The sequence below is a fragment of the Nannospalax galili genome, unplaced genomic scaffold (genome assembly GCF_000622305.1).
Source record: "Nannospalax galili isolate Female #2095 unplaced genomic scaffold, S.galili_v1.0 scaffold995, whole genome shotgun sequence".
Taxonomy (NCBI): domain Eukaryota; kingdom Metazoa; phylum Chordata; class Mammalia; order Rodentia; family Spalacidae; genus Nannospalax; species Nannospalax galili.
The window spans coordinates 2,086,583-2,113,003 of record NW_008337291.1 but is presented as its reverse complement, the minus strand read 5'-3'; the positions used below and the strand labels follow the sequence as shown (position 1 = coordinate 2,113,003).

General features: G+C 39.0%; 1 protein-coding gene across 7 annotated transcripts in view; it reads right to left on the bottom strand.

The window, feature by feature from the left end:
* The window catches only part of Nckap5 (NCK associated protein 5), a 1,008,915-nt gene that overhangs the window by 675,191 nt on the left and 307,303 nt on the right, over positions 1 to 26,421 (bottom strand). For all 7 annotated transcript variants that reach the window (XM_029563242.1, XM_029563241.1, XM_017797976.2 and 4 more), the window contains exon 3: positions 10,993 to 11,066. In XM_029563242.1, the coding sequence (XP_029419102.1) occupies positions 10,993 to 11,066 (74 nt within the window). The remainder of the gene's footprint in view (positions 1 to 10,992; positions 11,067 to 26,421) is intronic.

The following is a 26,421-nucleotide window of genomic DNA, read 5'->3' as shown; positions in this document are numbered from 1 at the left end:
GAGAGAGAGAGAGAGAGAGAGAGACAGACTTAGCTTTCTTGGAGCAGCCTTTCTTTTTTACCAGTAACTTAGGAGAGAGAGAGAGAGAGAGAGAGAGAGAGAGAGAGAGAGAGACTGACTTAGCTTTCTTGGAGCAGCCTTTCTTTTTTACCAGTAACTTGGGCTCCTCACACTGCTACATGTCTCTTTATCAAACCATCTAGTCCAGTCCCATTGAGGTGAAGGGGGAAGAAAGTTAAAATATTTTATATTGCGTATTTAAATGTTATGCATATGTGTCACCATTTCTTAGGGCATGCTTCTTAGTAGCCTAGTTATAGTATATGTTCAAAAACAGATCGAATTGGGGGGTTGTACATGCATGTGTGTAGTATGTGCACATGTGTATACATGTGTTCACAAGTATGTGGGAACACTTCTGTATAGGTGCACATGAACATCTGAACCAGGGGTGCATGCATGTGCAATGTGTGGCAGCCCAAGATTGGCATCATGTGTCTTCTTCAATCACGCTCCAACTTATATTGACACAGGGTCTCCTACTGAACCCAGAATATACCTATTCAGCTGGTCCAGCTGGACAGCTGACTCCAGGAATTCCCTGCACCTGCCTCCATGTGCTGTGATTACAGGGGAGCAGTCAGACCCATTGACTTCTACATGGGCTCTGGGAATTCAAACTTTGGTCTGCATGCTTATACAGCAATTGCTTTACCCCTTGAGGCCTCTCCTGGGGGTACTATTTTAAAAGGCAAAAAATCATAATTTATACCCCAAATTTTAATATATATAACACATTTGAGCAAAGGCCCTGAGAAATTCCACAATTATGAAATTTAAATCTGGGCATCACCTAGTTATTTTTCACATTTGTTGGGATACAGAGTATTTTCTTAAAATTATCTGCTGTGGGGGCTGGAGAGATGGTTCAGCAGTTAAGAACACTGGCTATTCTTGCAGAAGGCCCGGGTTCCAATTCCAGCACCCACATGGCAGCTGGCAGCTAACAACTGTCCGTAACTCCAGTTCCAGGGGATCAGACAACCTCTTCTGTCCTCCACAGGCATTGCACAGCCGGGTGTACTTACCTACATGCAGGCAATATATGCATACACATAAAATGAAAATAATAAATAAAATGCTAAAAATATATATATGCTGTGACTCAGGGGATTAGTGATTCTGAGGATAAGCTTAAGACAATGCTTACCTGTGTGATTTATTTACAATGTTGCTTCTCCACAAGGAGAAGAGATAATACTGCCCTCTGGTAAGCACTAGGAAAATGTCTGCAAATATACTGGGTTGTAATAATGAAAAGATGTTCCTGGCAAGTAGTAGGTGACAGTCTGCAATGATCTTAAATATCATGCAATGCTCATGACAGTCCTTTGACATGGAAGTATCCAGCTTCAACAGTGTCTTGTTGAAAATGTTTGAGTAAATATGAACTCAGTGACCTGAAGTCTGTGTGGGGGCAGCTGGTCTCCTTTCTCCTTGGCCATGCATATCTCATTATTCCTTTGTGTGTGTTTGTGTCTGTGTAAATGCACATGTATATGTGTGTGTGTGTGTGTATGTGTATGTGTGTGAGAGTCTGTCTATCTGTATGTAGGCAGGAGGTCAGCCTGAGGGGGTCATTCATCAGGTGCCATTCATTTTGATTTTTGAGACATGGTCTCTCACTGAGGCAGGAGGCTCACTGACTTGGCTAAACTGGCTGACCAGTGAGCCCACACACCCACCTCAGTACCTCCTTACCTCCTCAGTACTGGGATTACAAACACACTCCCATGACCCATTTTCTTTCTTTTAGATGTCTGTGCATTTATTTTATTTTTGCAAATTTCATAAAATATATTTGATCATATTTAGATACCATCCCTTATCTGTGCCACCCTGTCCACCCCCTGCTCGATTTCATGTACTCTATTATATATATTTTTAAGGCCTATTGAGTCAAATTTGTGTCCCCAATGCCTTTCTGTGTGGGTACATCCACCGGAGCCTGATTAATCTACCCAGGTATACAGTCACACCCTTAATGAAGACTGACTGACTCTTCCCCTCCTAGCAGCTGTTGGTTGCCAATGGTTCCTCAGCTAGAGTGGAGGTTTCTTACCCACATCGCCACTTCTATGCTGGTACTTTTGTCTGGCTTGAGCTTACATGGGTCGTGCTGTCAACACTACTGTAAGTTCATCTGAATAAATATCCATCTGTCTGGAACACTGTTTCTTTTATGAAGATGCTGGGGATCAAACTCAGGTCCTCCTGCTTGTGTGTCAGACTCTTTACCATTAAGCTACCTCCCCAGCCTGACCGCCTTTCTCCTTGTTACAGGCTTTAACTGTATCTAACATGACTTATGAAAATCCAAATTGAATACTTTAACATTGGATGAATTAATGGAATCTTGCTACATCTTCTTTTATTAATTATTTTTACTAAATTCTTTGAAATTTTCTGATTCGTATCATACAATATCATCACTCAACATATAAGAATTATCAAAAACCATGCTAGTGTATGTTCCACAAATACAATGTACTATTCTGCACAAAATTCATGTAGTCTTGGTGCTCAGCAATCTGAAACACTAGCTATCCTAGTAAGCTTTAGTTGTCATCTTGACAAAGCCTACAGAAATGTGAAGAAAACTTCAACTGAGAACTTTTCCAGATCAGATTAGTCTTTGTCCATGTCTGTGTGGGACTGTCATGATAGTTAATTGATGTATTGGGGTCCATCCCACTGTGAGCAGCACCATTCCCTAGGCAGATGGTCTTAGGCTGTATAAGGCTAGCTAAACATAAGCTTCAGAGTGAGATAGCAAACATCATCCCTTCCTGGTTTCTTCTCCAAGTTCCTACTTGAGTTCCTGCCCTGAATCCCATCAGTAATAGATTGTGACCTGGAACTATAAGCAAAGTAAACCCTTTAATCCCCTAAGTTGCTTTTGGTCATGGTGTTTGTCACAGCAACAGAATAAAACTAGAACAACAGCTAGCTATAGTGTTACCTTCTTTCTACAGATAAGGAAACTCAATCTGAAGTCTTATTCATTTGTTAGTTTTGACATCCATCCCCTTCCATCACTTTGATACTATGCTGCTGTCTGTTTTCCATATATAAGTTCACACATGGCATGAAAAATAATTTCAGTGTCATGAATATTCATGTGTTCAATTTGCAGTTTCCAACTGTGTATTCTAAACACTTAATTTGAATCTACAGATGAATAAAGATTGTATCGAATGTTAAGAGACAGACATTCTTCACAGTTATTTCTTATGATTTTTCTTGTCAGTCATGGATATATTTAGCCAAATCAGAAATAGTAGAGGATACTAAAAAAATATCACATGCAAAGAATACTTTCATCTTAATATTAATTTTCCTTATCAGAACAAATTAAGGACAGGAGATCACAATTCTTTCAATAGTAACTACTATTTACTTGATATGTTTATTTTAAAAGGCTATTTTAGCTGGGCATGGCAGTGCATGCCTTTAATCCCAGCCCTCAGGAGGCAGAAGCAAGTGAATCTCTGTGAGATGGAGACTAGCCTGGTCTTCATAATGAGTTCCAAGACAGCTGGGGCTACAGGGAGACCCTATCTCAAAAAAGAAAAGAAAAACTATTTATGTGTGTGTGTGTGTGTGTGTGTGTGTGTCTGGTGTGGTTGTATCTAGTGTGTGTGTGTGTGTGTGTGTGTGTGTGTGTGTGTGTGTGTCTGGTGTGGTTGTATCGTGTGTATGTGTGTCTGTGTCTGTATGTATATGCACATGTGCATGTGGATACCTAAGGAGGCCAGAAGAGGGCACCAGAGCCCCTGGAGCTGGAGTTACAGGAGGTTGCAGGTCCTCTGCAGGAGAGGCAAGGGCTTTTAATTTTTGAGCCATCTCTCTAGCCCTCATATTTTTTTTAAGTCAAATAGGAAGGTACAGAGCAAATTAAGGCTTCATTATATATCTACATATGTTTAAATTTAGTTTTAGATTCTGATGCCATACTTTTCTATTTTTCCTTCCTCCCTCCCTCCTTTCCTTCCTTTCTTCTTTGTCTTTTTGAGACAGGGTCTCCCTGTAGCCATAGATGGCCTGGAACTAGCTATATAGACCAGGCTGACCTCAATCTCACAAAGGTCTTCCTTCCTCTGCTTCCCAAGTGCTGGGATTAAAGGCATGCACCCCCATGCCTAGCTTTTCATACTTTCCTTTACATAAATCCACAGAAGTTTACCTTTTTAGAAAAGAATTTGTTGCTAACAAAGAAATTGGAGCTAAATTTCTGCTACCGCTAGGCAGCTCTATTTGAGTTTCACAAATTCCTTTGTAGTTTGAAATCTCAGCAAGAGATAATACGACAATTTCTATAATATACTGGACAGGATCCCAAAAGAATACAGCTATCTCAAGTGTAGTTATAATATATTTTTGTATCAGCAGATGGCTATGTTAAGAAACAAGTAAAATCTCAATACTAATAACTACCTCCATGACAATAAGGAAACTCTTTGTAAATATTTTTCTATGTATGCACATGTTTGTGTGTGTGTGTGTGTGTGTGTGTGTGTGTGTGTGTGTACATCTGTGTATACACGAAGAGGTCAGAAGACAGTTTCACATACTAGTGCTATGCTGGATAGCTTCAGTTGTCAACTTGACACATTTGGGAAGGGAGAACCTCAATTGGGGAAATTCTTCTATCAGACTGACTTGTGGGTCTGTCTGTGTGGCAGTTTCTTGATAGCTGAGTGATGTGGGAGGGCCCAGCTCACTGTGTATAGTGCCACTCTGAACAGGTGGTCCTGGGCACAGATCAGAGGAGGCAGGCTGGGCACAGATCAGAGGAGCAAGTCAGTAAACAGCATTACTGCATGGTAATGCATTACTTCAGTTCCTGCCTTCAGAGTTCTGCCTGCTTAAGTTCCTGCCTTGGCTTCCCTCAGTAATGGACTGTCACTTGGAACAGTAAGATGAAAATAAACCTTTTCCTCCCCAAATTGGTTTTGGCATGTTTTATCACAGCAATAGAAAGTAACTAGGCCAATTACTCAAGTACCTTTTAACTTGTTTTTTGAGACAGTCTCTCACTGGTTCTAACTTAACCACTTAGGCTAAATTTGCTGGCCAGGGAGTCTCAGAGAGCCTATCCATGCCTCCGCATTGCTGGGATTACCAGTTTATACCCCATCACACAGTTTTTGAAATGAGTTCCAACAGCTCAAACTCAGGTCCTCATGTTTGCATTTACTAACTGAGCCATCTCCCCAGCACTTCTTTTAATTCCTATACCCAATCGTCCATCATTTGTTCAACTCTCACTATTCAGCAAGTGGAATAAGAACTTGGCTCACACCTACCATGCTTTTGGTCAATTCTAAAAAGTGGTGCTATAGAAGACTGATCAGATTTGTGAGAATGCAGTATGTTCAAGAACTTGATTCTTAAAGTAAAAAGTAGCTTACATACAAATTTAAGTCTATCAGTTAATATGAGCAGTCACAACAAAGAACGCATTCCATGAAAATTGTAGCAATAGCAAATCAAAAGCATAATAACAAGATTCTATAGGGATTTGTGGGAACATTAGTCTAACTTCACATACTATGGTTAAGCTAGTGTATATGGAAAATTATTCCCATGATCTTCCACATCACAGATTCTACTTAAACTCCTGAATAAAGCATTTATAAAACTTGTTCATTTCTAGAAAGACTTCCAACACAATTCCTTGACACTCATGCACTCCACCAAAACAAAGTGGTCAGGTTGACTTTGTGATGTCACCATCATCCACCATGATAAACCTCATCATTCCAAGTTAGTCCATTCAGGATTGGCTTACAAAATATAATCAACTGTAACAAAGAATATCAGATCTTGAAGACAAGGTTGGGGAAATTGATTGCTCTATCACAGAAAATGTCAAATGTAAAATAACCCAGGAATGGAATATGCAAGACCTCTGGGACACTGTAAAAAGACCAAACCTCTGAATCATAGGTATAGAAGAAGAAGAAACCCAGGTCAAAGCACAGAAAAATTTTAAATAAAATCATAGAAGAAAACTTTCCAAATCTACAGAACATCAAGTATAAAGGACCAGAAAAGAAACTCTTCACATCATATACCAATCAAAATGCTAAATATGAGATTTCACAACTAAATATGAAAGTTGTGAGAAAAAAAGATCAAGTCACATATACAGGAAGGCCCATCAAAAGCTGATTTTCAATAGAGACTACCAAAGCCAGAAGAGTTTGTACCAATGTCCTGCAAGTCATGAAAGAACCCAGATTCACAGACTAGATGACTATATTCAGCAAAACTATCTGTTGTAATCAAGAGAGAAAGAAAAACTTGCCATGATAAAAACAGATTTAAAGGATTTATATTCGCAAAATCAGCTTTGCTGAGAATATTCAATGGAATGCTTCAGTCTGAAAAGATTAAACACTAATAAATTATCTAAGATCAGCTAACCATAAGGGATTTAGGAAAATAGCAGTACATCACCAACATAACAGGAATTAATGAACATTGTTCAATAATAATACTCAGTATTAATGATCACAACTTCTTAGTATAAAGGGACAGACTAACTGATTAGATTAGAAAAATGATTCATGGATTTGCTGACTCCAAGAAACACACTTCACCATCAATGATCAACATCACCTTAGAAAGGATGGAAAAAGGTATTCTAAGCCAACTGAACAAATACCTGAACAAATAAATTTCAAACCAAAACTAATCAGAAGAGATGGGGAAAGTCATGTCATACTCATTAAAGGAAAAATACACCAAGAAGATATTACAATCCTAAACACATATTCACCACCAAGAAGGGCAGCCAATTTCATAAAAGAAACTCTATTAAATCTAAAAATCACAAACTGACTCCAAAAGAATGTTGGTGGGTGACTTCAGTATCCTATTATAACCAAAAGGCAGGCCAACCACACAAAATCTAAACACAGAAATCCTCAAGTTAAATGAAATCATACATCAAATGGACCTAACAGACATCTCCAAAACATTCTATCCAAATAGCAAAAAACACACTTTCTTCTCGGCAGCCCATGAAACTTTCTAAAAAAGTAACCACATATTAGGAAATAAAGAAACTCTCTACAGATTTAGGAAAATTGAAATATCATCCTGTATTATGAGTAGACAGGAATAAAGCTAGATATCAATAACAATAAAAATGGAGACTAGTACATGAATACATGAATTTATAAAAATTAAAAAGCACACTACTGACTGATAATTGGATTAAGAGAAGAATCAAGACAGAAAGACAAAACTTTTAAAGTCCTAGAAGTAAATGGAAACACAACATACCAAGATCTATAGGATACAATGAATGCAGATCTAAAGACAATAGTTTATGTCATCAAGTGCTTAGACCAGAAAATTCAAAACATCTCATATAAATAAATTAATGATCCACCTGAAGGCCTTAGTAAACCAAGGAAAAACAATTCCCAAAAAGAGTATACCAGAAGAGATAAGATAAAATCAAAGCTGAAACTAATGAACTAGAATCAAAGAAAACAATACAAAGACTCAATGAAACAAAGATTGGTTCTTTGAAAGATTAACAAGATAGACTTTTAGCAAAATTAACCAAAAGAAAGAGAGAGTGGACCCAAATTGATAATCTGAGAGATGAAAAGGGAAGCATCACAACAGACTCTAAGGAAATTCAGAAAATCATAAGGACATACTTTTAAAAAAAATGTATATTTCACTTAACTAGAAAATCTAACAGAACTAGATAAATATCTAGATATAAATGGCCTATAAAAGTTAAATCAAATGACATAAATAATCTAAATAGGCCCATAACAATCAATGAGATAGACGCAGTGATTTTAAAAATCTCCAAATAAAAAGTGCCCAGGACCAGATGGATATGGCACAGAATTCTACGAAAACTTCAAAGACCTAATATGAATACTCCTCAAATTATTCCATAAAACAGAAAAGGAAGGAATACTCCAAAATTCTTTCTATGAAGTCAGTATTACTCTAATATCAAAACCAGACAAAGACCCAATTAAAAAAAGAAAATTATAGGCCCATCTCTCTGGTGAACATGTATGCAAAAATTTTCAAACCAAATATAAGAACACATCATAAAGATTATCCACCATAATCAAGGTGGCCTCATTCTAGAGATTCAGCAATGGTTAAACACAGATAAAATTAAATCCACCACATAAACAGAATCAAGAACATAAATTACATGATCATCTCATTAGATGTAGAAAAGGCCTTTGACAAAATTCACCAGCCTTTCATGATAAAAGTCATGGAGGATCTAGTGACACAGAGGTCATATCCCACATAATAAAGACAATATACAAGTGCACAGAAAAATAATAAATGGAAAAAACTCAAAGCTTTCCCATTAAAAAGAAAAGGCAAGACAAGGATATCCACTCTCTCTATTCCTATTCAATAAAGTAATTGAAGTCTTAGCTAGAGAAAAAGACAAATGAAGAAGATAAAACTGCAAAGGAAGGAGTTCAAGTATCATTAGTTGTAGGTTATGAGAGTTTATACATAAAAGACCCTAAAATCAACACCAGAAAACCTCTAAAATGGATAAACACATTTAGCAAAGGGCAGGATATAAAATTAACACTCCCAAATCAGTAGCCTTCCTATACACCAACAATAAATGTTCTGAAACCCATCCCAAGGACAATAGCATCAAAAACCATAAAATATTTTGGAATAAATCTAACCATAGATGTGAAAGACCTATAGAATAAAAAATTTAAGATATCGAAGAAAGATATTGTAGAAGGTATGAGAAGATAGAAAGACCTCCCATACTTGTTAATATTGTGAAAATAGTGTAAAAATGGCCATTCTACCAAAAGCCATCTACAAATTCAATGAAATACACATTAAAATTCCAACACAGTTCTTCACAAAAATTGAAAAAATAATCTGAAATTTCATCTAGAAACATAGAAAAAAATTTTAAAAAAAGGATAGCCAAAATAATCCTGAACAATAAAAGAACTATCGGAAGTCTTACCATTCCTGTTCTCAAATTATGCTACAGATCTATTGTAACAAAAGCAGCATGGGGGGCTGGAGAGATGGCTCAGCGATTAAGAGCACTGACTGCTCATGCAGAGGACCTGGGTTCAATTCCCAGCACCCACATGGCGGCTACGAACCGTCCGTAACTCCAGTTCCAGGGGAATCCGAAGCCCTCTTCTGACCTCCGCAGCATTGCATGACACTGGTACACTCACATACATGCAGGCAATGCACTCATACACATAAAATAATAAATAAAAATATTTTTTAAAAAGCAGCATGGTACTGACATAAAACAAGCACATTGGTTGAGGAACCCAATTTGAATCCATACATTGACACTCATCTGATTTTTGATAAAGAACCCACAAATGCACACTGGAGAAAAGACATCACGGTCAGCAAATGGTGCTCATCAACCTGGATAACTGTATGTAGAAGTATGAAACTAGATCCCTGTCTCTCACCATGCACAAAACTCAACTGTAAAAGGATCAAAGACCTCAACTTAAGTCCTAATACAGTCTAATAGAGGAGAAAGTAGGGAATACATTGGAACTTATAGACACAGGAAAGGACTTTCTGAAAAGGGTTCCTATAGTGGAGGCATTAAGAATAAGACAAATGGACCTCATGAAACTAAAATGATTCTGCACAGCAAAGGACACCATCATTTGAATGGAGAGGTAACCTACAGTGTGGTAAGAAATCTTTATCAGCTATACTCCTGACAGAGGGCAAGTATCTAGAAAATACAAAAAAACTCAAAAAACTAAGCATCAGAAAAACAACCCAATTAAAGCCAGAACAAGGACGTAAACATGGAGTTCTCTAAAGGTGAATAGGATACCTATATCAAACTTTGCTTCCCAAGGTTTGGGGATCATTGTGGAAGACGGGGCAGAAAAATTGTTAAGAACCGGAGTGGTGAATGACAACAAAGAAACAGAGTTTTCCAGACAGCTGGGCAGTTACTCATACGAACTCAGCAATGGTGACAGCATGCACAAGACCCATATAAGCTCATCAGATAAAATCCCAGCATAGACATGGGGAAGTGGGTAAGAAAGCCCAAACCTAACTGATGAACTATTATATAATTGAGTACATGAAATCAGGCAAAATGACAAGGGGGTGCAGATAGGGGAGGGGATTTGAATATGATAAAAATATATTATAGGAAATTTGCCAAAATTCAATTAAAAATTAAATATTCAAACACAGTATAGTCCGAAGACATATTAATGCTTACATGCTGTGGAATGATAGTAGGAAAATAATAAAAATATTTGTTCTCTGTAATTAAACCATCATGTTTCTATAAGAACAGGAAACATTATATACAATATAAACACTGAAAATCCTAACACGCAACATTCTGGAATCTGATCCAAGTGTTTCAGGCAGTGTTCAGTGGTGTTGCATGGCTTGAAGGCATGTGTAGTACAAAGTATGCACGTTGTGTGTTCAGAACCCAAGCTGCAACTAAGGTGCATGCTGCCAGAAATACCTGAGATTCATTATAGGTTGGATTTTGAGTCAACGTTTTTGTCACTGTGCAGAAGCCTTTTACTGTTGCCAGTTTTCTTGGATTGCCGCCCCGCCCCCATTCAGTTCCATGACCCTTCCTTGGGTTATGGCCCACAGTTTGAGAGGCTGGGCTCTACACAGCCCCTGGTGTTCTTGCACACACAGACAATTCTAGCACCAAATGGAAGAAGATAACTTTTGTCTGATTCCTTGCTTCATGATCAAGACCAGTTAAAAGGGCTTCAGCTCATAGGATAGAATGCTTGCCTAGCATGCCCACAGTACTGGGTTTAAAACTCACCACTGTGTAAAAATGCTACAAAAAAAAAATCAAACTATAGAGGCTGCTACCTGTATTAACAAGAGAAGTACTTGAACTGAACTCACCGCCAGAGGCTTCTGTGTTGTTCCCTGAGTTGAGTGAGAAGGTGCTCAATGCATTTATTAGAGTCCATGTATTCCTGCAGAAACAGAACAAGATGGATTCAAAACTCACTATAGATTCATAGCCAGTAAAGGAAAGTTCATGTGAACAATTAAAAACAATGTTGTTAGCTTATTTCAACTTATCATATAAAAGGTGAGGCCACTAGTCACCAAAAAAAAATCATTGTGGGTTATGGAGATTCCTCTGTGGGTAAAGTACATGCATGGGGACCAGTGTTCAATCCTCATAACTGAGTTTGATACTCAGAACCCACATTTAAAAAGAAGCCAGGTATGGTGACCTGTATTTATAATATCAGCACTGGAAGATGGAGACAGGCAGATAGATTTCTGGGCTTGCTGGCCAGCCAATCCAGAAGAATTGTTGAGTTCCAGGCCAATGTGAGATCCTGCATCAAAAAACATGGTGGGCCAGATGCACTGGCACACACCTTTAATCCCTTCGTCTGGAGGCAGAGGCAGGCAGATGGCTGTGAGATCAACCATCGGAGGCTGGCCTACATTATGACTTTCAGCCCAGCTGGGGCTACCCTTTCTCAAAACAAAAACAAAACAAGAAAACGAGATGGATGGTGTCCTAAGGAAGACACTGAGTTTGATATCTGACCGCCATACACCTGAATACACACACACAAACACATGTACACAGACACACACAGAAACACACACATACACACACACACACACACACACACACACACACAAATTCACTGCAACAGTTGCCAGTCTCTAAGAATCTACTTCTATCTCTCATTAAAAACAAAACTGTTTTCCACAAGATAACTTTTATCACTTCCCAGTACTAGAAGCCTAGGCCTCTATGAGCCACATGTGCAGTCAGTCACTTGGGCATAGTATTATTGAGTCAGTGGGAAAATGCTATGACTTTTAGAAAAGCCAGCATTTCAAATTTGAATGTTGTAGCCCATGTGTTCTATATAAAAGTAAAGGAGTCAATATTATTGATGCCTCTAGAAGAAAAATAAAGTAGATAGATTTTACTAGTCCTATGGTAGGTTTTTGTTTTTGTTTTTGTGTTTTTTTGTTTTGTTTTGTTTTGTTTGGTCTTTTGGGGAGACAATGTCTCCCTGTAGCCTCAGCTGGCCTAGAACTCACTATGTAGATCAGGCTGGCCTTGAACTCACAGAGATCCCCCTGCCTCTGCCTTCCAAGTGCTAGGATTAAAGGTGTGTGCCACCACATCGGGCATGGTAGTTCTTTTCAAGTAAGAATAAACTATATACAGCACTTTATATCAGCATCCTATTCTTTGGACATACCTGCTTTTCTTCATCTTCTTATAAATACACAACTATGTTTGTGTGGTTTTAGTCCTAGAAGAAAGGCCAGCATCTAAGAACAGTCAAAACATAAAGTGTATCTTGTTCTATAAAAATCTGTATGTAGACAGGGTAGTCTTCTACCCAATGTATAGTTGAATACATTTGTTGAAAATCAGGTGACTGCAGCTGTGTGGGTTTCTTCTGGGGTCTTTTCTATTTCTTTGGTATGCAGGTCTGTGTTTTTGCCAGTACCATGCTGGTTTTGTCACTATGGCTCTGTGGTATAATTTTAGATGGAGTATTGTTATTAGTGCTTAGGATTGCTTTGGTTATTCACAGTCTTTTGTGCTTCCATATAAATTTTAGGATTTTTTTTCTGCCAGAGATATTGTTCTAAGAACTGAACTTCGATACTCTGCTCTGCAAGAGCAGTAAGTGCTCTTAACTACTGAGTTACCTCTGCAGCACTAAAGCCTATAAATTTATATATTTTAAAATTAATCTTAAAATTGTATATAAATTTATTCAGGTGAATCAAACCACAGTTTCAAGAAACCTGCCTGAAAAACTGAAGAATTTATTTTCACATGAGAATTGTGCAGAAACCTCTAGGAACTCTGACATCAGATTTTTTAAAATTTGTTTTTATTGAATTTTTGTGTATTTCATACAGAACATCTCAAACAATCTTAATCATCTTTATACCCCCATACCCACTGGTACTCCCCCATAGCCCCCCACTGGAGCCCATATACTCTGCCATCCCTGTTAAGGCCTACTATGTCATCAGTGTCCCCAGCCGTTCCCCAGTGCAAGTCCATCCACTGAGGTCTAGTCAGCCTATCTAGAGTCCCTTGTTTTAGAAAGATCAGCTCTTCTTCATCTAGCAGCAATCAGTTACCAATATTTCTTCAGCTAAAACTCAGGCAGACAATAATCCAGCATAGAACTGAGAAAATGGACAGCTGACATCAGATTTTTAAACTGTTATTTCTAAGGATGAGGACCACATATGATGGTGCTTCAGTTGCTACTTGGAAATCTAGGGTGAAAATTGTGGCATGCTGCCGCTTTCTTCTGGATGTGCTATTTCCTCCCCTTCCTGTTTGTAGATCTAGCCTTCAGGTCTACGCCTACAACGCAACTTCTGGGGACTAAACTGTGCACAGTTATTTCAAATTTAAAGGTCCCAGGAAGCATGCTGTTTTATTTCTATGGATTTTGGAATATACTAGGAGCTTTGACTAATATTGATATTTCTCTTTCTGAAATACAGATTTATTATTAAGCATTTTACATAATCTATCTCTCCTACAGGAATATTCACTGAATAAGCACATGGGGTGCAACTTAGACTTGAGTGATACAATTGGAAGAGTTTAGTCCTCAGTTCCTGACCCTGGATCTACCCAGATAGACCTGAAGGTATCTCATTACCTTTCCAAAAACACTTTAACACAGCAGGGGTATGCTAAGTACTTGCATAGCTAAAAACTTAGGACTCTAAGACACTATAATCCTGTAACATATAATTAGTTAAAGAGTCTTACGGATAAGAGTCTTACGATATTGAATCAATATCTATTTTCAGATAGCTCTAAAACGAGTCCTTAAACAAGACTACTGGGCATACTGAAACCAAAGCGGACCACAGAGATGCTTGTTCAGCTTGTTTATAGCTGCACTAGTCACAGTGGTCAAGACATGGAATCAACCCAGATGTCCAACAAAACAGATAATTGGGTAAAGAAAATGACAGAGAGAGAGAGAGAGAGAGAGAAATTTAACTCATCTATCAAGAATGAGATAACATCATTTGTAGGAAAACAGAACTAGGAATTCATGTTAAGTGAAATAAGCTAAATGCATCAATTCTGAAATATGTTCAACTGGAAAATAAATTTAAATTTTCCCCAAGTAGAAGCACATTTCAGTTACATTTATTTTGTTTTTTAAAAATATATTATTTATTATTTTTATTTTACATGTATGAGTGTATTGCCTGCATGTTATGTAAGTGTACCTATGCCATGCAATGCCCAGAGGTCAAAATAGGGCATTGGAGTCCCTGGAACTGGAGTGGTTGTTAGCCGCCATGTGCATGCTGGAAATTGAACCTGGGTCCTCTGCAAGAGCAGCCAGTGCTCTTAACTGCTGAGCCAGCTCTCCAGTTCTAGTTATATTCATTTTCATTCAATGATTCTTTAAAATATCTGCAATGCACCAAGTGCAGCTCCAAGTTCTATAGATACAGAGCAAGAACCCCTCCCTCTAGGGGCTAATATGGTATCCAGGGAGACATCAATAAATGAAAAGAGTTTTCAGTCAGATACATGCTATGAAGGAAATTAAGAGATCACAGAAAAGATCTGAAATGTGAAGGAGAGAGTGATAGTTAATACTATCAACTTGACAAGCTACAGAACCATGTAGGAGGCAAGTCTCCAGACACACATGTGAAGGATTATCCAGATTAGGCTAGTGTGTGGGTAAGGCTTAAGTAAAAATGTTTAAGTATAAGAAGAGTACATTTTATCTACCTTCATATAGTTTGGGAAAACAGTTTCCTACCATGTATTATGAGTTAAAAATACCTAGGTAGCCAGGCATGTTGGTGTAGGCCTTTAATCCCAGCACTCTGGAGACACGGGCAGGTGAATCTTTGTGAGATTGAAGCCAGATTGAACTCTATATAGTGAGGTCCAGGCCAGTTGGGACTACAGGGAGACCCTGTCACAAAAATCTAGACAGCCTTGAACCAGGCATTCATACTTGGAAATTATCTTGAGGAAACAATCAAATTAGAGCAAATTGAATTCAAGATATTTGTAACAAGTTGAAAAATATAGGAATGATTAAAATATAGCATAGTTTAATCTATCTGAAATACCATAGAGTTTTTTCTTTTTAAACTGCACAAAGAATATGAAGTGCGCTGGAGAACTGGCTCAGTAGTTAAGGCTCTTGCTGTTTTCCAGAGGACTAGAGTTAGGTTCCTAGCTCCTAAATTAGGCAGCTCACAACCTACTTATAACCTGATGTCTTCTGACCTATGCAAGTACCCACACACATACACATAAATAAAAAATTTAAAACAATTTGTAATACAACTGGAACAGTATAAGTGGAAAAGGCTCAGAGTTGCATAATTCTGCCAAAATTTATAAAACACAGATTGAAAATTTTTAAAATAAGTAATACACAGCAATATTACAAATTAATCTAATTTTCTTTTGAATATATTTCTCTTTTACAGTTTTAAAACATTTTCTGATTACTACACACATATAAAGAGTGGTGAGTGTTATTTTCCAAATGCAGCCTCAGCAAATAAGGCCCACAAAGATTAAATTGTCAATTGATTTTGGAAAACAAGAAACAATGAAACAATTTCTTCTACATTATTCTCAAAGTAAGGTTTCAAACAAATGAAACTCTCTTCTCCTTGTCCTTGTAAGTGTACCAGCAAAAACAAAGTTAGAGTTAGCCCTTGTCAGTGTCCTGATAAGAACAAAGTTGGGAATAAGGGAGTAAGGAACACCAAGTTACAGCAATTCTTATTTATACAATATGGCTTTTAAATTTTTCAAAGGTACAGCATTAAAGAGACATCTGTTCCTTGGCTAAAACTTATGTAAATTCGAATCATTTGAGAGCTATATTTCAGGAAGTTTGCCTTTCACTTAGTGCAAACACTTTGGGGCAATCAGTATGAGACACTGAAAGGGATTAGAGGTTTAGATCGCTTACTCGTGCAGCATTTTATAGAACCTCTTCTCATCTGAAATAGGTCAGTTCTGAGGTTGGTCCTTAGAACTCAATCCTAGGAAGTGAAGATCTTGGGTGTCACTCACTTGGAGTGGACTTAAAAATATAATAGTCTATCAAAGCTTGCCGAACTCCAAAATCACTCCGAAGTCACTCCAAAAAGTCTTCATATTTTGATTAGCATAATTTACTGCAGTGGAGTTTATAAAACCCTGCCAGTGGAATTCCCAATCCACCTCTGGGCAAAGAAGCAACCACAAGGAAGCCAGATGTTTAGAGCAATGGAAACTTCATTATATGCAAGAATTTCCACAATTAGAAAATGACAAACTACTGTAAGGAGCAATGCTGCCCTTGAAAAAACTTATTTTGTCATCTTAATGGAAAGGTACATCTGTACAGCAAATTTAAAATACTAGACAGAGCCATCCTGGGAATAATAAGGATGGTCAAAGCGACAGCAAGGTAAGAGAGAGGACTCTCAGGCTGAGGTGATGGTTCAATGGGTCCTGTAATTCCAGTGCAGGGTGTGGACTTGCTGTCCAGCCAACCTAGCCAAAATGGCAAGCCCCAGATTCAGTAAGAGAGCCTGTCTCAAAAACTAAGGCAAAGCGTGATAGAGGAAGACACCCAATATTGATTCTCAGCCTCCACCCCACTAAGCACACCCTCACATATATGTGCATACACATGCATATAGCACACACACACACACACACACACACACACACACACACACACACACGCATGCAAGGTATCTCAGTCTTAACTGGAATCTATGCCAACACACATTCTTCCAAAGGGAGGTCTTTGTTAAATACACAAATCAATTCAGGAGTCTCACTTTGGTGAGACTAACCATCTCTAATTATTTTCCCATTCAAGCACTGCAAGCTTGCCTCTGCTGAAAACTCTTCACTGAAGCTTCTCCATTTGAGCCAGTGAGGACCTCCTCATTGTACACTCTCATATTTCTGAACCCATGGTCTTTATCTTATGACAATTTCTTCTGCATTTGACCTTTTAACTCTTGGTATTCTCTGAAAGTAGTAGAACTCTCTCTCTGAGGTCTTCAGTCTTTTTCATTCCCTGTTCTGGCCCAGTATCAGAACCAAGGTTCAATTCTAGGGCCTCTTTTACTTTCTACTAGAAAATCCCACTAACAGTTTCCCCACCAATAATCCAGGCATCCAAATATTCATCCCAATCCCATACCACCCTCTTAAGGAAGAAATTGTAAGTCTAAACAGGTTCTCCTGTATGTGCATGTGCTTCCAATGACAAAAAGTTCAGCTTCCTCCATTTTTATACACTCCAATCCCCTCTATCACACGTGGAATGTCACTTACTCAAAGGTGATTAAGTAACTGAATGAGTGAATTAATGAACATGTCATTTGTCAGCACAGCAGTGGACTGAACATACAAAAAAAGTTACCAGAAAAATATGAATGATGTAATTCACAGCATCCTCATCCAGTCTCCATTTCCGTATTGATGGAGAAACACTGACCAAGCCTTATATACATGGAAAGCCTCACTTGGGTCCCCAGCCACTCCAAGTGGAAGTTCAAGGACTAATCCAAATGCCAGTAGCATATCAAAGCACAACAGGAAATGACTGATGGATCTATGCTACAGACCTCGTTCCACCTGAATAGTGGATCACAAAATGCCATTTCACTTACTACCCTCCATCAGGGTCCCTTGAGCTTATTATTATCACTACCCTTCAGACTCTGGCCAGTTATGTTCTAATTTTATTTCCTGTGACTCCCCAAATCTGTCCTGGGACTGTGGTGAAGCCAGACTCCTTCCATTTCTTGAACACAGCAAGAAATCCCAGCATCTAGCACAGGGCTCTGCCAGGAGGGGGTAGACAGGAGTGGTACAGTGGACCTGCACTACAGTGCCACCTAGGGAGGATAGCCCTAATTTGCTCCTGCTAAGGATTCCCAATTGTGCAGCCAGCTGAACTACCTGAAGAGCTAGCTAACACACAGATTGCCCCTGCCCAGCCCCAGAATTAGATCGAGGAATGTAGATGGGGCCAGAGAGGCTACATCTGAAACAGTCTCCAGATAATCCTGCTATTCTTCAGATCACTCTTCACAGATCACCAGCTTCTAGTAACAGGGATTGGTTTATCCTTAGCTTTATGACAGTCCTTTGTTCTCTTTAGGAGAAGCAGAGCAATGCAAAAATGACCGGAATCAAACATTCTACAAATATCTGAATATCATTATATTCTCGTGTGCTTCTAGGTCTGAGGAATATAACCAAGGACAACACACATGTGAGTGTGTGTGTGTGTGTGTGTGTGTGTGTGTGTGTGTGTATCCATGTGTGTGCACGGTAGAACCTCAATTAACCCAATGTATAAGCTCCCTCATATACATGCCCAGAGTTTTGTCTCCTAGGTGATTCTGGATGCTTCCAAGTTGACAATCAATGTGAACCATGATGAGATCTTTACTTCTCACCTTGACAGTGCAAATGAACACCAAAAGGTGAGACAAAAGAGAGAGAGCTTATCTTTAGCAAAGGGTCTCTCCCTTCTGGAAACAAAGATCCTATAGGGGGTTAGGCGATGTTTTCACAGAGCAGTCCTCATTCTAATTTGAAGGCTTAGCCAACTCTGTCAAGGACAAGGGTGACCTTGGAGTAACAGCCATGCCTCTGAGACAATAGTGTTTTCTTCTTCCACTTGGCTTCCTGAGAATCAGCTAGGCCTTAGCTGATGCCTTACAATAATGATCAATAACTTCCAAAGAAATCAAGTACCAACCACATAGAAATATTCTAGCATGGCTTCACACAACAGAGAGAAAAGACCTGTGATGTCAATCCCTGTGGTGGTTTGAATGAGAATGCGCCCCATAGGCTCCAAGTATTTGGACATTTTGTACCAAGTTGGTGGCGCTGTTTTGGAAGATCTTAGAAGGTATGGCCTTGCTGGAGGAAGCATGACACTGGAGGTAGGCTTAGAGAGTTCTTAACCCTTGCTGGATTTCGAGTAGCTCTCTGCTTCCTGTGCCTGCTTGAAGATGTGTATGCTTAACTTTCTCCTCCTGCTCCAGCCACCTCACCATGCCTTCCTGTCATGACAGATCCCAACCCTGCTCAAATCTGGAACCATAAGCTCAAATAAACTCTTCCTCCTATAAATTCTCTTGGTCATGGTGTTTTATCACAGCAACAGAAACATAACTAATACAATCCCTCACAAGCATTACCAGCAAACTTATTATAAATAATTCTCATCTGTTTCTCCAGACCCATTTACCTCTACAGCAACCTATGATTTTAGGAAGTCCCCCACTTGACTCTGACCTCATTAAACTTCAAGAGTCTGTGTTTAACAAATACTCAACTAACCCACCATCATCCCATGTATTCATTCCTTCTGTAATGCCAAGAAACTCAATATTAAACTTTCCCTTTCCACCAAACAGAGACTAAGTTAAGCAAAATCTGTTTCTAGCATCTACCCTCAACTCTGGCTTGTTATATGTGATGCAATTTAAGATTATCCTTAGAAGAGCCCCAAGTATCTTCTGGTCTAAAGTGATTACCATTTTTCTGATTAAAACAAGCTTTTATTGGTGGTAACCTGGAGGGCTGATGCCACCTGAAGTAAATAGCACTGTTCCTCTGGTTGAAAGGTAATTAGAAAGCAATTTTTTACTGATTGTAAGAGTTCTCTTTGATTCGGGAGGAAAGAAGTTTCCTATCTCTTGAAAGACAAGGCAAACTGAAGATGTGATAGAACATGCTTATAGGAATCTGGAGTCTTTCCTACTGGAGAATCAAGACAGAAATACTATAGCATGTACTAACTTTTAATTCAGATAGAGATCTTGCATCTAGAGCCTTCATCAAGGTGCCAAACCTCCCTCAGGAGGTAAGCAGTGTTGGGCGCATAGCAATTCATCTCTTCCCATTATTTGGCCATCCTCCCTTTTGGCTTCTACTAGGTCTGACCAAAATGGAACCCTCAGCCTCAGCCAAATATCCACTTCATAAAAGCATCCTTCCTATAATGTAGATCTGATTCAATGAGTCTCCAATTGCGGTCTCCCAACCAGCACAATTAGTCCACCATGAGCATCACCAGTAAACTTGCTACAACTGCCCATTTGATGGGGTTTTCACCAAAATTCCTGATCTCTGGATGTGAAGGGCCCCAGCAATCTGTTTCTAGCAAGCACACCAGGTGATTCTGAGCTCACTAAATATCCACCATCAGTGCATCCATCCCCTCTCCATGCCCAAACCACCTCCTCTCCTTATACTTTGAGGCTACCATTAACTTCATGAGATTCCAGCATCCTTTGGAACACATTATTCAGGTTTCTTTTTAAAATCTCATTTTGAGGATAGGAGAGGGGAAAAGGAAAGTGGTTTCCTTGCTTCAGGTAAAAATATCCAAGTTTAATGAAAACAATGCAAAAAAGCAACAGCAATGCTACTGTAAGACCACATTTGTGCTAACCATTCTTAAGTCAGCCAAGTAGGGTCTGTGGTAATACAGCATTGGTCCATCTTCTTATTTTTTTTTATTGTTAGAAGTTTACATTTTATGTTTGTATATATGTATGGAGGAATGCATGTAGAGGTGAGGACAACTTGCAGAGGTTCACCCTCTCCGTCCACCATGAAGGTTCCAGGGATTGAACGCAGGTCTTCAGGCTTGATGGCAAGAGCCTTTACCTACTGAACCATCTTGCTGGTTCCATTAAGTATTTTCTTGCAAAGCCTTAAGCTGCTATACCCATTCTGTGAGGTAACTGTACCTTTGGGAGCCAAGGACACAGCTGGGCTCATGCCTATACTTTGTCCTAGGGCAGTTACCCAAAACAGGGGCTCGAGTTTTACATATTCATACTCTGTGCAGCATCACAGAAAGTTCATTTATTAGTGGAAAGTAATTTACCTATCCTAATTCTTTCTTTTTTTTTTTCATGAAAATCAGTCACATTCAGCCAAGGCAGATGTGCTAAATCAATTTAGGAAGGCAGTTTGCTGTGATGAGGTTGTTAAAGAGTCATAGGAAATAACCAAAAATTTATTCAAATATTTTGGAGAATTTGTTCTGAGTATGCAAATGTCACATAATTTGTTATCGGGCTTTTCACTTGAAGTTAAATTTGCTGTAATAACAAATTCAAAGAACTCTTTTCTATGCCTGAAAGGCTGTAAATTGGGATAAACCTCAGGTGAACCTAGTTGCCAGGGTCGTATTGTTATTCACTTGGGGGTCAAACAAAACCAACTAGAACAAGAGCTGGTAGGGTTCCTAGGGAGGACACTTGTATGGAGGCAACAATTACAAGTTTTTAAGAGTAGACAGTTTCAATCATCAACAGTGTTTGAGTCTCTCATTATTATGGAAAGACTTTAATATTCACCAGAATAAAGTCAAACTTCTTTCTTGATAGCTCTCTGAAATGCAATTATTGCTCAGTCTCAGCCTGCCCCAGACTTACGAACTGTAGAGAACAGGGCTTTCCAGAGTATTGGATTCTCTTGACTCATTCTGTCACAACCCCACTAATAGGCAGACTCTGAATCTCCTCTTGATAGCTAAACTCGCTATTTGCAATTCATCCTGGGAAACATAGGAATTAGGCTCTGAGGGCCAGGAGGTATAACCCATCTGTTTGTTTAGGACTGACAGCATGAGTCTTCCAGGACTCATACTGGGCAGGTGCTGGGCAAGCCAGACAAAGTGGCTACTGTACCATTATCACTCTCTCCCCAGCCTCCTCATGACTCCAAGCTGCTCATGCCTGGCCTCTGAGATTCAGCTATGCTAGAAACTCCTCCTTGGTCATGGGCTCAGCAGTGAACTCTCAAGACACTGAGACACCCCAAAGCCAGGGATGGATTTTTCCTATTCTTTAGTTACTAAATATCCTTCTCAGAAGCCCTGTCATTGACCCAGGTACCAGCAAGGAATAAAGAAGTTTCTGTCACCTTGAGGATCCATCCACTCAAAAGGTTCATCATCAATCAAAGTCAAAGTCATCATCAGTCTCCCTGTGGGGAAATTCATACCCCCTCATCACCTGAATTCAGTTCATGGGACTTTAATGAGACAGCCCTTCAACCAAGGTAAGCTCAGTTATAGTCACAGTTTATGCCTGCCAGCTCCACATGGGTATTGCAGAGGTTCAAATTTTGTTAAAGGAGTACGCCCACTTTTACATTCTGTATTAGAGAGACACTGGCATTCCACATTACAGAAAAGAATTGGTAAGTATGTGTTATTACCAGTTTAGCTGCATACACACAGTTAATGGGCTGTTTGTTCTGAGTTCATCCATCCCAGGCTAGATGCCCCTGGAGGAGTACAAGCGTGATACCAACAGATATTAACTAGACTCAGTGTTTCAAGAAGTGTCTGCGCCCACAGAAATCATACAGAGATGATAATGGGGAAAACACAGACACCACATGTCTCAGAAATGTAGCTGATCACTTGACCAAATCTGTGACACTAACCTCTAGAATGATTGAGTGCCTTTGTCCCCACCCACTTCTTTATAATAGGCCGGATGGAGATGGGATGGATGACAGATTTGGGAATGTGAATCCACTAGCTTGTCTTCTCACATTGCTTACTCTTCGAATATGGCACAGTTTTAAAAATTCATTCCTTGTGAATTCATATCTCTGCTCACTGGCATCCTGGAATGACAGCCAGCAGTGAACTCTGGGATTCTGGTTACAAAGGTATACTCTGCAATTGATTAGAAATGGATGGTGCAACCCTTTGAACATTTGTGTGGTCTTAGAGACTCTCAGAGGGCTGGAGAGCAAACTGTTACTCTAGAATCCAGGATTATTAAGTTCTTTCTATATCAGCATCAAGTACTGAACAACAAGTTTTTAGAGCAATGTTTTTAGCAAAAAGAGGATGCTAAAGCTGTACTAAAGCTGAGAGAAAATTTCAGTGTTTGAATGTCATATTCATTCTTAGAATGAAAAAATGACCAATAGGGTACAGATATTTGGTAAAACATAAAAGGTGGGGGAGGGACAAGACCTGGTGACCCATACATGGAAACATCTAGTTTCCTGTTAAGGTTGGTTATTAAAAACATCTGACTTCTTTGTATCTGGATCTTGCTACATTTTAAGCTGGGTAATAAAATATATTTGTCCAAATACAATGTGTTTGACCCTGCTACTTATTATCCCACTTCAACTTAAAAAGAAAATCTATATTAAGTCCCAATTCCAAAAGAAAACGTAACTTTTCACAGTCAGTACTCCGTTCTCAATTTTATACCTCATCTAAGCCCAATATTAAACATAACCAGTTAAATCTTAAAGTACTAAATATATTTGTACAATTGATTCTACACAAATAATGGATCCTATAAAATTTGTGTAATTTTGAAAAAACTACTGTACCTCATAAGTCAATTTGTAATGTGAATATCAACCCTACTCCTCATTTTTGTGAAGCCCATTTTTAAACATAAAGGTTGCTTAAGAGAAAGTCTAAAGGTTTGACTAAACATAGTCTTTCTGATCTTTACATATGCCAGTAGTCAAGTCAGTGAAAATTTTAGTAGAATACGGAAAGGATACCTTGCATAAGATGCCACTAAGAGACTGAGGAGGAGGAACAAGTGCAGAGCTAAGAAAAGGCACAACCCAGTAGATTGCTCAGATATTCTGCACCAAGAGCATTGTCCCATCTTGACTCCATCCAGGTGCAGGTAAGACAAGACTATTCAAGACTGAGCTTGTAGGAAAGTAAGTTGTAGGCTAGATTTTTTTTTTCCTTCTAACCCTCCTAAATTGTAAAATTTGCTTAATTATCATTTACTGCATGACACTAAAATGAATTTCCATCTGTTTTAGGGATGAGAGCCATGGGCCTGAAGAGTTCAGGTAACAATATCTTAGTGGGTAGTTGAAAGTAAGCCTTTTATTAGGTCCTCCAAAACTAATGCTGAAATCTTACCTTTTTCCCAGTAGTTTTCAATTTTCACTCAGTATAGTCTCTTACGAACTGCATTTTAGACTCTGTCTTGGGATCAAATTCTAGAATATGTTTCCTCTAGCATGACCTTGAGCTTTGGAGGTCTGCTGGCTTCCTCTTAAGATGAGGAAGTGTGGTCAGATCAGGCTGTTAGAGTGGGTTAGATGGTGAGCCCCAGAATCAGCTGGAGGGCTTGTTGAAAGAGATTACAGGCGGCCCCAAGAGCCTCTGATTCAGTGCTTGAAGAAGAGACATGAACATTTGCATTCTAACATATCCCCAGGGGATGTGGATGCTCAGGCTGTGTGTGTATCCAGGGACTTGCTTTCAGAACCACTAAAGCACCCCTAACTCCCCTAAGAGCTTAAGTATAAAATGAAAGACAATATCCTTAACATTTAGACTACCTGTAGAGAACTATTCATTTACTCATCTATTTATTTCTAGGTGTTTTTTGGTCTGGTTTGGTTTTTTGGATATGGGGTCTCCCTGTAGCTTCAGCTGGTCTGGAATCTGCTATGTAGACCAGGCTCTCTCACAGATATCCACCTGCCTCTACCTCCCAAGTGTTGGGATTGAAGGCATGTATAACCATGCCCAGCTCTTATTTTTAGTTTTTTAATGAGTATATATTAATTTATAAGGACAGGTTTCATTAAGACATTTTTCATACATGTATATAAATGTATTTTGATCACATTCACCCCAGATACCCTCTTTTGTTCCTCACTCCCACTCATCCTTTCTCTTCCCAACTCCTCTGCTTTCTACTTTAGTCTTTCGTGTCTTATTTCTTTCTTCAATTAATTTTGGTGAATCAATGAGTTTCCTAAACACTGCTTACAGGAGCCTGGGTAAGGGGTTATTTATAGACACATGAGCACTCCCAGTGGCTACACCAGTAAAGACCATTTTCAAATGGTGCAGGCTTTCTGCAATGTTTTAGTAAGTCAATCATCAATTAATCAATCCCCCATGGAGGTATCTTTGGTTGAGCTCAGCTTCTACAAAGTGCTTGTCCCCCTGGGACTGACACCAAGTTTTGAAATTATGTCCAAATAGGAGGGGAGAAAGAACAAACAGAATTCCCCCTGGGAAACGGCAAGAAGTGACCCAGTGGGAGAAACCTATCAGGAGCTCCAAATGCAAATCTTCACTCTTAAATTCTAAAAATTCCAATTCTCACCTGAGCTGGAGCACAGGCCATGGAGGAACACTGCTTACTGGCTTGCTCCCCTGGCCCTGACCCCATGAACCTTCCAAACTAAAATCTGATGTTGGAAATACAACCAACTTTAACAAGAAACTGAAGGGTGCAGAACTTCACCCACAGACTTCGGTGTTCAAACAGGAAGTGGAGGAGACAAGGCAGACCTGCTGTGCAAGCAGGTAATTCCCCCTCAGGGTGGCTCCAGGGAGCAGTGAAGGCCAACCGCCTTTGAGAGAACAGGAGGTGTAGATGGCATTTTGGTTTCTCTGAGGTTCATTTTTCTCTCAAGGTCACTGAGAAAATCTTTTAAAAATATTTACTTGGAATTAGACAAATATTTTGAAGTTTTATCCATCCCTTTCAGAACTCCAAACGTCTTTTGCACAATTAGCTCAGTCAGACTGAACAGCCAGGGAACCTACTGGAAAATTTTAGTACCTCTGATCTCCATGAGTCATCTGAGGCTAAGCAAGGTAATCAGACAGGAGGAGTAATTCTCAGGATTTCTATTAAAGATTTCACTAAGAAGGCCTGAACTTAACCAAAAAACAACAAAAAAAGGAGTTTTCTGCAGAGGTACACATGAACCTCAGTTGTAATCACATAACCAAACATAACAAACTGCATGTCAGAGCACATTCTAAACCTACACATCAGTGCCTAAAATTTACTCCTTTAGCTATTCAGTCTGCAAACTCAGGCAGCTAGTCTGTGTTTGCCTAGAAGTCACAGCACTGAACCAGGATAGCACAGGCAGGGCCAGTCCATCACCACCACAGTTCATCTTTACAGACATCTGGGAGCCAGGGAGCCAGGACAGCTTTATTTATGAAGGCAGACTTATAGCTTTCCCAGCTACACACATCCAGTGAGGAGGAAGGTGAGAGAAATTTGAATGACAAATTTGGGGAAGAATAAATTGAAATACAAGCTGGTAAAAGTAAGAATTTTTATATAAGATTATATATGTGTTATAGCATACATACAGATATGTTATATAATACATAGATATACATATTTCTATAACATATAGGTATAATATATGTATATAACATCTTTTATATATGTATGTAACACATTTTATGTGTATATAATATAAATTTTATATAT